Genomic DNA, 14,078 nt, shown 5'->3' with positions numbered 1-14,078 from the left:
TGTTCATTGTTTTTAGGTGCAAGCATTTGACAGCCTCGTTATGCAGTCATGCGCAAGCATTTACAAACCGAAACACATATTACTTTGTTATGCATTACTTTCCTTTTATTTCTTCTTCATCTCATAATCACAGCATCGCATTGGTGTTGTTAAATTGCGTGTGTGGTTTTACTTCTTTTTGAAATTTCAAGAAGACAAAGAAAATGTTATAAAATATTTATCATGTAAGGGTTTCACTGGGCTTGACTGGGTAGTGTACTCATGGTGTAGATGAATTCGAATGCATCTTCCAACATTGAGGTTCTGACCAATAATTTAGGGGGAAAATGAACACAGAGACTAAAAAATTATTTCGTGTATGATAAAAGCTGGGTTTTTATCTGAGAAAAACCAGGGTAGGGTCCTGATTTCACCCATCTCCCCGGCTCCCGGTGGGGTCTGGCGTCCAGGCTGGGCGAGGAAGCCTGTCTGTCCGGGGCGGGTCGGGGACGCCGGCATCGGGAGAACGAGCGATGCGCACCGGAAATGCCGCGTCCCGGCGCCCCTCCTCGGACCCAGGGGGACACCTTGGAGCGCGAAGCCTGGGGATCTGCGTCCTGCCCGGTGGTCCGGGTGCGCTGGGTAACACCGGGCACCCCTGGTCTGCGCTGCGCCGTGTGGAAGGCACAGAGGCGCTCAGGGCCCCGACGCCTCCCTCAGCCTCGCGCCCGACGGGAGGGGCCGAGCGCTGGGGCGCAGGCGCAGAGCCGCACCCGCCGCCCGCGCGCCCCGCCCGCTCCGTCCGGCGGCGGCTCGTCAGCGCAGGGTGAGGCCGCGTCCGCGCAGCCGGGCTCCACCCGGAGCGCGAGCGCCGAGGCGCCGCTACCCCGCAAACCGGGAAGCGTGGGAGCCGACGCGAGGGCTCCCCGCTAACCCTTCCGGCTTCCTCGAGCGCCGCGCGCACTCCGGTTCCGTCACCGCGCGGGCCCGGCCCCGGGTGTGTCCCGGCGCGCGGCCGGAGGCGGCCGGTGAGTGCCGCGCGCGCGGGGCCCGGGCGGCTGGGCCTGGAGGCTCCGGGAAGCGGTGTCGCGGAGAGCACGGGTGGTGTGGCCGCGGGGGCGGGGACGCTGGCTGCGGGGGGCCGGGGTAGGGGTGGGGGGCAGGCTGGTCCTGGGGCTGCGCGGTCGGCGGGGGGGGGGGGGGGGGCTGGTCTCGGGGTGCGTCCCCGCCACCAGCTCAGGACCCGAGTTGCGTTCCGCTCCCCTCTCGGCTCAGCCGGGCGACCGGGGTGTCCCCGGTGCTTGCCGTGTGCCGGTCACTGGTCCAAGCGTTTTTCCGCCTGGACCGACTCCTCTTATCCTCGCATTAACCCCGTGACATGCACTGTTCTTCCCCCATGTTGCAGATGAGGAGACTGAGGCACAGAGATGAAGCACCTTCCATGACGTTACAGATCTTGTGAGTAGTAGTCCCCATTTTGTGGTTCCGATGGTGACGGTGGGTGCTTGAATATGGTAGTTTATTAATTGGTGGAGGTATTGACAAATTCTGTGCATCGAATCGTGCGATCTGCTATTATTTTGAGCCGATTTCCCCGAACGCTGTTGCCTGAAGACCATCTTGCGGTCGGTCTCAGGACTTTGCCCCGTTCTAGGGTTGAACTGAGGCTGCCCAGGCCCTCGTGCCGATTCCTTTGCGCGCTGGCAAAGGCTCCAGCAAGCAGTCCAGCTGAAATACTACAAAACAGAGCACCTGGAGAAGAGCTGTTCCAGAACCTTCCGAACCTGCTTCCTTCCGAATGACATAAATTTTTAACGCTGAAGGGAGCAGAGCTAAGCGAGCCTTCTTGCTGGATTCCAAGTTGATTCTAAGAAGAAGTGGCATGGGCAGAAGAATTTCGGATGGCTGGGGTAACAGGAGGTGGCCAGCGCTGGGAAGATTGGGGCGCTTGTGACTGCTCTGCTTGAGAAAAGGATTTGGAAGGGATGCAGGATCCATAAAGCAGGGAGGTGATCCAGAAAAGGAGAGGATGAGGAAGGAAGGAGGAAAAGAGAAAATGGGAGGCGACTTCCCACACTATATGGTTGAGAAATCCCTTGGAGGGAAATCTGGGTAAGGGCATGGCCCTAACCTTGGGGAGATCCGATGACCTGCCCTCTCTGAAATCTGGGGGTTCCTCCCTGAGACTTGGGTCACACAGCCTAGTCATGCCTTGGTGTGCATCCTCCAAAGCCGGGATCTGGCCAGGCTCTAGAGCAGCAGCTGCTGGAAGGGACCTCACCAGTTCTCTGAGAGCAACTTCCCTTTTTTATTTATTTTTTAATGTTTATTCATTTTGGAAGAGAGGGACAGAGCACAAGCAGGGGTGGGGTGGAGAAAGAGGGAGTCACAGAATCTGAAGCACGCTCCAGGCTCTGAGCTGTCAGCACAGAGCCCGACGTGGAGCTTGAACTCACGAACCGCGAGATCATGACCTGAGCCAAAGTTGGATGCTCAACCGACTGAGCCACCCAGGTGCCCCTGAGAGCAACTTCCCTTAAGTGTGCACCAGCACAATTTTAAAATTACTTCATTTGAGGTATGTCTCCTTATGTTGTGTCTGATATTCCTTATTATAAATGCTTTGCTACCTTTTAACTTGTAACATTAACAGAAGCTTTGTGAGAAAAGCAGGTAGTAGTTACACCGTTTTACAGCGTGGGGCCAGATTTTCAGGAAGGCGAGTGACCCGCCCAGGGATGCACAGCCCTGTGATGGTGGAGCGGTGGCAGCTGCCTTCTGTATTGATCCCCAGGAGGAAGTAAGAGACTGCGGTCGCTCACACCCTCGTGTGAGGAAATTGACAGAGAGGCTGGATTATATGCCTCCATTCACCTAGAGAGTTTAGGAAGAGTTTAGGCTTGGCCCAGGTCCACCTCCTTTACCTTTGGTCATTAAAGAATTAGGGACTTAAGGTCAGACATCCGTGTTTATTGTCCTGTTTCTGTATCTGGGAGGAGGAAGGATTGCTTTTAGGCATTTGTTTTACCTCGTAACCCTTAAGGTTGCGTTCAGCTAGCCAGAGGTGGTCATTGCTAGACCAGTGGTTCTGGCTGCCCAGGATAAGACCTCTGCCAGCTTTGCTTTTAGACAAACAGAAAGCCAGGGGGAAGTAGAAGAGGGAAAGGCAGCTGTCTGTCCTACTAGAAGAGCTATAGCCCATGTAAGGGAAGGATTCTTTTCGGAACGTCTGTCATCTCACCAAGCAGGGGATACATTTATTTCTCTTTTCAAGAACTTCCTTCAGGTGACTCTGCCCAATTTTGCCCCGGATGGGACTCGCCATTGTTTGCGTGCCGACCGCCCTTAATGTCTCGCTCTCCACTCCTTTGCTCTGTTTCATCATTAGGTGATTGAAGAACACAGCCTCTTGGCCTGTTTCTTGAATGGTTTCATCTGACACATGGACCTTAGGCTCTCACATTTCTCTGGTGCTTTGAAAAAGACAAGGTTTATTCTAGTCTTATCCTTAGTCTAGGCAGACAGTGTCCCTTAGCGTTTGGGACCTAAAATTAAACTCCAGGAATCCGAGACCTTTGGACCAAAATCAAGTCTAACATCTTCATTTGACATATGGAGAGACATAAAACCAGATTGGTGGTTTTCCCCAGGTTTTTATATAGCTACCAACAGAGCTATGACCAAATTCCAGATTACCTGGTGAATGCTTACACCACAGGGCTTCCATCTGGTGTTTTGCCGATTCCTGCCAAGGATGCCACCTGCCCTGTGGGCCGGCGGATTTGATCCTCAGGCTGCAGGGTTAGGGCTTGAGTGTGCTTGGGACTTACTGCAGCCTCTCAGGGTGATCACCTTTTAGAGGCAGGCACTCTCTAAACCTCCATGGTGCTCTGCGGTCAAGGTCATGCTGGTATCCTGGTATCTGTGGAGGTCAGTTTCTTGGCCATTTAGGGGCCACAGGAGTAAAAAGTGCAACTGAGGCATTCCTCTTTAGTGAGTCTGAGTCTAGCATTTATCACTTGGCCTTGGGCCAATTACTTAACCTCTCTGTACCTCAAATTCTTCCTGTGTTGTATTGTGGGAATAATCATAGTATCCCCCTCACTGATGGGAGGCATAAATGAGTCAACATTCATAAAAATGCTTACAATAAGCAGCCACAAAAGACCTCAAGAGCTTCCAAGTTAAGTTCCTTTTTTAAAAAAAAATTTTTTAAATGCCTTAGTTTTGAGAGAGAGAGTGTGCACGCAAGTAGGGGGAGGTGCAGAGACAGAGGGAGACACAGAATCCAAAGCAGGCTCCAGACTCTGAGCTGTCAGCATAGAGCCCGACGCAAGGCTTGAACTCACAAGCTGCGAGATCGTGACCTGAGCCAAAGTCAGACATTTAACCAACTGAGTCACCCAGGCGCTCCAAATTCCTTTTTTTTTTTTTTTTAATTTATTATTTTTTTTTCAACGTTTATTTTTGGGACAGAGAGAGACAGAGCATGAACGGGGGAGGGGCAGAGAGAGAGGGAGACACAGAATCGGAAACAGGCTCCAGGCTCTGGGCCATCAGCCCAGAGCCCGACGTGGGGCTCGAACTCACGGACCGCGAGATCGGGACCTGGCTGAAGTCGGACGCCCAACCGACTGCGCCACCCAGGCGCCCCTCCAAATTCCTTTTTTTAATGTAGAAACGTTCCCCAATAGGGTTTCTATGTATCGGTCACACATGCCACATATACAAACGTAAAATGCATGGTACAGTTACACATGTAGTGAGCTTATTTGAAAGGCCAAAACAACTACGTTTTGCGACACATGTACTACTGGAATAAATGAATTGATTTATAGATGCCCTGATATAACACTGGCTCCTTTTACCAATCGCCAAGGTATTAGTGAGTGTGAGGGAGACACTTGACCTCAAACTGGCCATCTCCTTTGAATTCTGTCCTAGTTCTTTCTCTGTTCAGGATATTCTGTTTACTTTAGATAGCCTATGTTTGCATGGTTCTAAGAAAATTTGTAAAGATCTTCAAATTTCAGATCTTTCTGGTTGAGGGGGAAACCTTAAACAAATCCCCCCAAACCTAAACATTTTCTCAACAGTGTCTCTTCTCCAGGATGGACTATAATATGTAATAAGGTGGTAACATTCCACTATGGACAGAAGTCCCATTTCCACATCACCTTTGTGGCCGTGCGGGTGCTCTCATATGTTTAAGGGCTTCTGCTGGGGACAAGGACTTGGCTTTAGAGGCTTTGTAATTTACCTGCTGTGACACGCACGTGCAACTGTTACCATTTTCGTTCCATTTCACTAGAGAAGTATTTCTCCTCCTTTCAGACCACCATCCCCTTCATCATCCTGAAGTAAAACTTACAAATAATAGTAATGACTTATAGATGTAACTTCCAAAATATCAACACATTACCTATGATATAAAGGAAAGTAACTTGTTAGGATAGTACTATTTCAGCACTTAAAGGCTGGATGAAGTAGATAGCAGCATCTATAGAATCACTGTGAATACAACAGCTACAAATACAATCCGGTAAACGAATGTCATATCTGTGAATTCAATACCGTGAGTGGTTTGAGTTTCCTGGAATGGTGAACACTTCCTAATATCCATAGAAAAAGAAGTGTATTTCCTTAATTTTCCAATATATATCAAAGCTGTGCAAAATATTTTGTATCTGTATGTAAAGCAGCGTTAGGTAACTATTAACAGCTTTTTTGAATGTCTCACAGGATCAGGAACATTTTTTGTTTTGCAGGAATGCCCATTATCCCTGACCTGCACTAAATTCCAATAGCACTATCCAGTCAACGGGACAGTGAAAAAGAAAAAAAACAAAAAACAAAAAACCCTCACCGATTCCCCAAACTTTCCCGAGGAGGATTACTGTAATAAGAGAGAGAAGTAGCAGTGAACCGCCAACAAAGTAATGCTAGAGTAGCTAAAGGGTCTGGGCCACAAGACTGCGGGCCAGCCGGCCCGCCAGCAGGGGGGCAAAGTCCGGTTAAGGGAGGAGGCGTCAGGTATGGAACTGGATTTGGGCCGCAAGGATCAAAAAAAGTTAGCCTCTTATTCAACCTGGTGGTAGGGCTTCCGTGTTCCCTGTTTCCAGCCGAAAGGCAGGTTTTTGGCAAAGCTGGATACAGACGGCATCACCCTGGATACAGACAGCGGCCCTCTTGGATACAGACGGCATCATCACACTGCCCTCGAGGCTCACCCTGCATGACTTCTTGGTGGATGTCCTCCATTCACCTTCATATCTGGGAGGTTCCTGGTCTACGAGAAAGGAAATACCTGTGAAACCAGATCATCTCCTAACCCGGCCGATGTGTGAGCAGAAGCATTAGGGGGAACGTTACACGGTTTGCAGCCTGTTGTCAAGCACGGGGGCTCCAGATGAGTCCACGAGAGAATGGCTTAAAGAAAAAGCTTCAGTGGGGAAACTTGGGAGTCCAGAGTTGGGGGAGAAGAAAAGGCGCAGATTCCCACATTCTCCCATTTTCCCAGCAGGAAGGTTGTGGCAGCCGGGGTGCTCCGCCGGTCACTCGGCACGGGTCAGCGTCCCGGGAGAGGGCCTTGCCGCTCTTCCCTTACGAGCCAGTGTAAGCACGGCCCTGTCGGCGGGGGGTAAATAGACCGCTTGGTGCCAGGCAGTCTGTGGGGTGCCGGCTGTTTAACAGGGCGCGTCTGAGAAGCTAGCCGCCTAGTACCTGGGAGCCTTGAGATCCTTGGGAAGTGCCGGCCCTGCCGGCAGCAGGAAGTCTGTGGGAAGCCGAGCTTATGTTCTAGACCCTCCTACGTGAGGAATGTCGGGTGCGGGGAGGCTGGTTTCAGCCAGCACATTTCTCAGGCCACTTAGAGTAGGGTTCTAAGGTTCTTTGGGGACAGTTCTACTTGTTAAGTTATAAGAACTTACTAAATACAGATGTCTAGGCCCCATATCATACCTGCTAGGCCTGAGGCAAAGCCAAGATATCTCGAGCAACAAGCTCTAGAAGGGATTCTGATGTGGATGTGTATAACCTTTTGGAGCCCAGTTTTGGCTCCTGCCACATAGCCGTTTTCGCCAGCCCCTCCTGCCACAGCCTCTGAAAGTTGGCAGTGTCTTTTCTGTACATCGAAGCATTAAGACCGAGCTCTGACGAGCCCTGTGTTACATCATTTCCCATCAGCAGGAATCCCAGCATGTGAACTGCACGTGGTCGGAGGGAGGAGGGAGGACAGCGGCGGAGGCTGGATCTTCAGTGACCGAAAAGCCCTGTCTAGGTGAGTGATATCATTGAAAAGACCGCCCATGTGATACTTAGGAGACGTCAGTTCCAGTCCAAGCTCTTGTAATTCGCCGGCTGACTGAAGCTACCCAGTCTGCTTTCTGTTTGTCAGATGTGAGCTGGCCTAGATGACCTCTGTGGAGATGAACTCGGATGGTCTCGGGTAGTAGACTTGCTCAGAACACCTAACCGGTTGGAGGGAGGGCCGGGGGACCCGTGGCGGTGGCAGTGCTGTAGTTACTTAAATCCTGCTGTCTCTCAGGGCCAAGACAATGACTGCATCCGCGCTCGATGGAGTCATCCGGCACTGTTTGCTTTTTCAGAGGGGGTCTCTTCTACACTGAGTCTGTTCTCACCCCTTCCCTTCTTCCCATTTACTACCACTCGTCGGCTACGGTGACTAACAGCTCGTTTTCCTTTCGAAGCCCTGCTCTCCGCTCTTCAGCTGGTCTACCTGCTCATTTCCATTTTTTTGGCTCAGCATAGTACCCGCCTCCCTCCCCCTGTTTCTTGATGTCTCTGTGCTCACCATGCCTGTTGTAGGATCTCGGCCTGCTAGCTCTTCTGCCCCTGTTCACTTCCCTTCAACTGTCCCTTTTTATTTTCTCCCCGTAGAAAGCTGACACTAGGTGTGAATTGCAAATTTGCTGTCTTTTTTTTTTTTTTTCCTGATGGCTTCTTTCCCTTGGTCTCCACACTAGAGGCAGGTGAGGCAGGTGACGTTTGCACTTTAAATGTCTTTCAGATAGGGACATTTGAACTGAGCCAAAGCATCAACACCAATCAGGCTATTGCCGAAGAATAGAGTTTTCAGGGTCAGCAATGGAAGGTCTCAGAGGGAAGACTGCCCAAGGTCGTACGAATGAAGAAGCCTGTAAAAGTGAGGGCCAGTTGTCAAGGGAGACAAAATGTCCCGTACGGAAGACATCTTCTTTTGGGAAAACAGCGATCAGAAAAGTGTCGGTGACCCTCAAGGAAATTTTCACGAGGGAGAGAGGTCCCGAATCTAGTGAATTTAGCCCGAGCTCAGAAGTTAATACTCAGCAGAAAACTCCAGAGGGAGCTAGATCCCCCATATCTAGAAAACACTTCCAAGACAATTCAGACTTCATTAAACACCAAAAACTCTTCCCACAGAAGAAACCCTGTAAATGCAATGAATGTGGCAAAGCCTTCAGTTACCAGTCGGACCTTATGGTCCACAGTAGAACTCATGGTGGAGAAAAGCCTTTTGAATGCCACGAGTGTGGGAAAACCTTCAGCCGAAGCACACACCTTCTCGAACATCAGAGAACTCACACTGGAGAGAAGCCGTATGAATGCGGTGAGTGTGGAAAGGCTTTCAGCCGGAGTACTCACCTTAGTCTACACCGGAGGATCCACACGGGAGAGAAACCGTATGAATGCGGTGCGTGCGGGAAAGCCTTTAGCCGAAGCACTAACCTCAGTCAGCATCAGCGAACTCACACCCAAGAAAGACCTTACAAATGTAACGAGTGTGGGAAAGCCTTCGGTGACCGGTCAACCGTAATTCAGCATCAGCGCATACACACCGGCGAGAACCCGTACGCGTGTCGCGAGTGCGGGAGAGCTTTCAGCTGGATCTCCTCCCTCGTTGAGCACCAGAGGACGCACACCGGGGACAGCCCCTACGCGTGCAGCGGCTGCGGGAAGGTGTTCAGCAGAAGCTCGTCCCTTAGCGAACACCAGAGGATCCACACCGGAGAAAAGCCCCATGAGTGTGGAGAGTGCGGGAAGGGCTTCGGTCGGAGCTCCTCCCTCATCATTCACCAGAGAACTCACACGAGAGAGAAGCCGTACAAGTGTAACGACTGTGGGAAAGCCTTCAGTCAGAGTTCAACTCTCATCAGACATCAGCAGCTTCACGCGAAAGGGTAGTATCTGAGCTCTCGTTGACGGCAGCATAAGAGCACACAGCGTGACTTCCTGTCGCTACACGTCTTGGAAGTCCCCCCCTCTACTAGCTGGCCAGAAGCCAATTTCAAGTTAGCCTTCCTGCCTGCCTTCCTTGATGCTCAAAGGACTGATCAAGACAAGGGGATGACTTTCAGAAGCCAACACGTTCCATCCCCTATTCTGGAGGACTCCAGACTTAGAGTATAGACCTCCTACCTGACACCTTGTATTTGCTCACTTTATCTGTTCCGCAGGGCTTGGCTCCCTGAACAGTCAGTGGACCTTCTGTTTCCCGACCATGTCAGCCCCTTTACTTAAGAGGAAATCCTGTGTGTGTGTGTGTGTGTGTGTGTGTGTGTGTGTGCGCGCGCGCGTGTGTGTGTATGAGAGAGAGAGAGACAGAGAGAGAGAGAGAGATGCTGACTCTAGTCACAGAAGAGAAGGAGCTGGCTTCAGAACAGGACAAAACACTCCCACCGGTTTGGTGATCATAGCGTTGAGGCAAATTCAGTCCCTCATCTTACAAGGACAGATTTTTCTCTTAAACCTTTTTTGCTGTAGCGTATTTTCCTCAAAGTATAAACCATGGTTCTACTAATGTGCTTAATTAATCCTAGTAGTATTTTATCTCTTCCTTACCAAGAATGTCCTGACACTTAACGTTTAATTTTTCCATTATTTAGAAAAAATGGTGCCCTAGTTTTTAAATTTTTCTTTTGTTTACAGACTTCATGAAGCTTCGGCCCTCTGGCCCTAATGCTCACTCATCCTGTAGAGCTGATCTCTCAAGGACAAATTCAGTGCCTATTTCTTAGTCTTTTTCCTACTTGACATTTGCAGAATTGGCACTTTTGGCCACTCTTAGGGCCTTAACATTTGGGCTTCTGCTGGGATCCATGATTGTGTGCTGATCCACACTTTCCCTACCTCCCAACATTCTCTGATTAACAGTGATCAGCTCTATAACTTTGGGCAAGAATTAGACCAGAATAGTCTCATTTTATTGGGCCATAATACTTGAGGTTATTCAATGAGGTTGTAAGCTTCTTGAAGACACAAACCTTTCTTTAGATCCCTTTAAAGCATCCAAAGTGCCGAGCAGTCCCTAAATGCCCTGTGATTATTGCCCGCCTTATCCCAGGTAATCAGTTGGCTAGGGTTTATCTGAAATGGCGTACGAGTTGATTTCTCTCTCTGTTCTTAACTGCTGCTGCCGGGGCCTCAGGAGTTTGGGCCCAGATTGTGAGAGTAAACACCATTGCCCTTGTCTCCCTCTCTCCAACTCGATGCCTGACTAAACAATCACCTTGTCTGAAGAGTCCACAGTTCTCATTGTCCCTGGGAAAAAGGTCAAACTGTAACTTCAAGGCCTTCCACAGTTAGGTCCATTTCCTTATTTTCCATTACTGCCCGGTGTCCGTGGGCAGACCTGTCCTTTGTCTCTACCACACCCTCTGTTCACACTTGGCTTCTTTTCAAACTATTCTGTGGCACCCTTTTACACTTCCTGCTTTCTTCCTTGTGTCTCCGGAAATCCTATCCACACTCAAGTCTGCCCCCACTGACACTTCTAGTTCCCCACCTGAGAAGTCCTTTGCAGAAGGGGCGCCTGGGTGGCTCAGTCGGTTGAGTGTCTGACTTCGGCTCAGGTCATGATCTCGTGGTTGGTGAGATTGAGATCCGTGTCCGGCTCTGTGCTGACAGCTCAGAGTCTGAAGTCTGCTTCAGATTCTGTGTCTCTCTCTCTCTCTGCCCCTCCCCCACTCACACTCTCTCTCAAAAATAAACATTAAAAAAGAAGTCCTTTGCAGTGATGGTTTGCGTGTATTTTCCTACATTACACACTTTCTTATTCTGTTCTCAGATCCTTTCAGGTGTTTTTTTTTCCATAAGCTTTTGAAGTTAGAAATTGTCTTAAATCTCTTCGAAGCCCCATCTAACACATGGTACAATGCAGGTCTGCACTCTCGTTTTAATCTAAACCAGGAGGGTTTAATTTAATAGTGCAGTGTCTTTAGTCTTTTGACTGGTGAGATGACCTCATAAATATTTTGGTCCTTTTTGTCCTACTTTGAATTATGTAAATTCACTCGTGGGACTAAGTGTCCTTTAGAGCTCTGGGATGCTGGCGTCTTGGCTTTCCATCTCGTGGGACTGTTGTAAGGAACAAATGAAATGAGTTTATTCATGTGAAGTGATGAAAACAGTGGCTGACAAAGTAAGCTCTCAATAAATGCAAATTGTTATCATTCTACTGCTTCACATTGGCCTGTAGCCTTTCATTTCATCCCCTGCAGGGTCTGTAAGTCCATTACCAGAAATGGAAGCCTGGGATCACCATCCATTAAATTAGGAGACATTTCTTCTAACCTCAGTAATAGGCAAGAGCCGTCTATTATATTACAACTCTATTACGTATCAAAAAGGACTCAAGGTAGCTTACAACATATGATAAAATAGAAAAACAAACACACATACAAATCAGCATTAGGGAAAGGAGAAAGCCTAGAAGACCAAGATCAGGACAACTTTTGGCATGCTTGAGTCATCCAGATAGGGATACAAACTGAGCATTCTGGCAACTAACGTGAGTAAAGTGAATAGAGCATTTGCTTACTTAGTATTTGGAAAGAAAAAAAAAAAAGTCCATTCTTCAAGGAAAACAAACCTTTCCTAATAGATTTAAGATGCATTTCTCCATTGGTCTGCATGTAATTATACAATACATTTGATAACAAAAAAATGACCACCAATATATTCTCCACAGCACCTAGCATATAGTAGGTTCTCCAGTGAATAGTTCCTAGTGGAGGCTCAGAAGGGTAGGGGTGGAGTGGGGTTAGAAGGAGCAAAGCGCAGAAGACTTGGATAATCACATAATAACTGGGTGCTAGAAGAAAAGATCTTTTCACACATTTGAGTCCTTTAATTGCTTACATAATGGGATGAAAAAAATTGAAGTTTACAGATGTTACATAACTTACCAAGGACCAGGACTGGGCCCCTTCAGCTGGCCCCTGGCAAGGTCTGGAGAAAGAGCCGTAAGGAAAGGCATAGAGATGGGAAAGCCCTGTTTGTCCCAGTAGATGCACTGGACTGTGGCAGGAAGCTCAATGAAGTGCAAATGAGAAGCTTGACTTAGAACTGGGTACCTCGATGATGGCACCCTGGGGTCCTAGATCGTGTTTGGGTTTAATAAGGGAACTACAGGAGGTTGCTGATCGTATCGTGCTAATCAGGTGTGGTTTCAGGGGGAAGGACTAACTCTGGAGAGGAGACAGGATGGTCTGGAAATGAGAGAGAGGGCAGTCAGAAACGAGGTGGGAGGCTGGACTGTAAGGGCAGTGGTTTTGGGACTCGGAGAGGGCCGGCTGTTGGAAGACACGGTGCCCAGATCCGGGCGACGAAGAAGAGCCGGAGAGAGGTTCCGTTCCTGAATTGCTCTTAATTTTCACGAAAGCTACCGGCACCTGCAGGGAGGGGTTCTGATCTGCCGTCCGCAGGTAGCCAATGAACAACACGTTAAATGCCGACCGTCTGACAGTGATTACCTTGCGTCTTTTCTAAGAAGTGAATGTGGAACCAGAAACGTCTGGGATGTCCCGTGGGGAGGTCAAGTCAGAAGGGAAGAGGGATCACTGGGAGGACCGGTGCTCACTGCGAGCGACTCGACTCACGGAAGCCCCGCCCCAGGAACGTGCGCCTCACGCGGCGCGCACGTGCCAGCGTGCAGCGCGGGCCCCTCGTTCCCGCGCGCCCCGCGTTCCGACGCGCTGCGGCCCTTCCCGGCCTCCGTCGGCCGCGAGCCGGGCGCGACGGCCGCTCCCGGAGCCTGCGGACGCGGCCGGGCCCAGGCTTCCGCGTCCCTGCGTCCTGCGGACGCTTCCGGCGACGCGGGCCCCTACCCCCCCCCCCCAGGTCCCCCCCCTGGCCTCAGCGTCCCCGCGTCCTGTGGGCGCTCCGGGCGACGTGGGCCCGGGGGCCGGGAGAGCGCGGCGTCCGGGCGGCCCAGGAGAGGCTGCCGCCACGGCTGCTTGGGTTTCTTTTTTTTTTTTTTCTTTCTTTTTCTTTTTAAACTAGCTTGCAGGCTTTTACTTTGAGACAGTTTAGAACTAGCAGTCACCACCTCGGTTCACCTGCTGAGAAGGACGTGAGCGCGGTTTACCGCGCGGACGCAAGCAGGGCCGGCGGTGCGGCGAGTGCCCGGCTCCCCGGGACCAGGCGGCGGCGGGACGGCAGGTGAGCGGCGCGGGTGCCATTCGCCGGCGCTCTGCTTCCCCTCGCGGACGTCGACCGTGACTTGCGTTGTTCTCTACGTCGTCTTCGTGCCTTTTGACAAGGGGTGTGGAGAGGCGACTCTAGATTCTGCTTTACTACGTTTTAATGAAGGGAGTGCATTGTTGGCTGTGTTCGCTGAATCAGTATACTTATTTTTCAGTCCCGTTTCTATGCTGAGGTTTGTGTTGAAATTCTAGTGGTTTTCCGCCTTTCGTGATAGGAGTTAACCTATTCCTGCACACAGATCAGCGGGTGTTGCATCTTTTGTATTTTTTAGCCGTTGGGGGCTCCGGGGTGGCTCGGTGGGTTGAGCGGCCCACTCTGGTTCGGCTCAGGTCACGATCTCACGGTTGGACGGCCTGCGCTGTGGGCACAGAGCCTGCGTGGGATTCCCTCTGCCCCTTCCCTGCGCGCGCTCGCTCGCTCTCGCAAAAGAAATGAACTTAAAGACCTATTTTGGGGGCGCCTGGGTGGCGCAGTCGGTTAAGCGTCCGACTTCAGCCAGGTCACGATCTCGCGGTCCGTGAGTTCGAGCCCCGCGTCGGGCTCTGGGCTGATGGCTCAGAGCCTGGAGCCTGTTTCCGATTCTGTGTCTCCCTCTCTCTCTGCCCCTCCCCCGT

The 14,078-nt window shown here is 50.6% G+C and overlaps 1 protein-coding gene across 1 annotated transcript; it reads left to right on the top strand.

Moving 5' to 3' along the window:
* The first annotated feature begins 811 nt into the window (after positions 1-811).
* On the top strand, positions 812-11,442 carry LOC123609514. The gene is made up of 5 exons (XM_045500598.1): positions 812-1,007; positions 1,385-1,437; positions 6,500-6,594; positions 7,165-7,258; positions 8,401-11,442. The coding sequence occupies exons 2-5, from the start codon at positions 1,385-1,387 to the stop codon at positions 8,792-8,794; spliced, it is 636 nt and encodes a 211-aa protein (XP_045356554.1). The 5' UTR covers positions 812-1,007; the 3' UTR covers positions 8,795-11,442.
* Positions 11,443-14,078: the final 2,636 nt, after the last annotated feature.

This window comes from Leopardus geoffroyi, chromosome B2, assembly GCF_018350155.1.
Source record: "Leopardus geoffroyi isolate Oge1 chromosome B2, O.geoffroyi_Oge1_pat1.0, whole genome shotgun sequence".
NCBI classification, from domain to species: domain Eukaryota; kingdom Metazoa; phylum Chordata; class Mammalia; order Carnivora; family Felidae; genus Leopardus; species Leopardus geoffroyi.
Note: the sequence above shows the minus strand (reverse complement) of the source record. Positions and strands in the feature narration are given on the sequence as shown.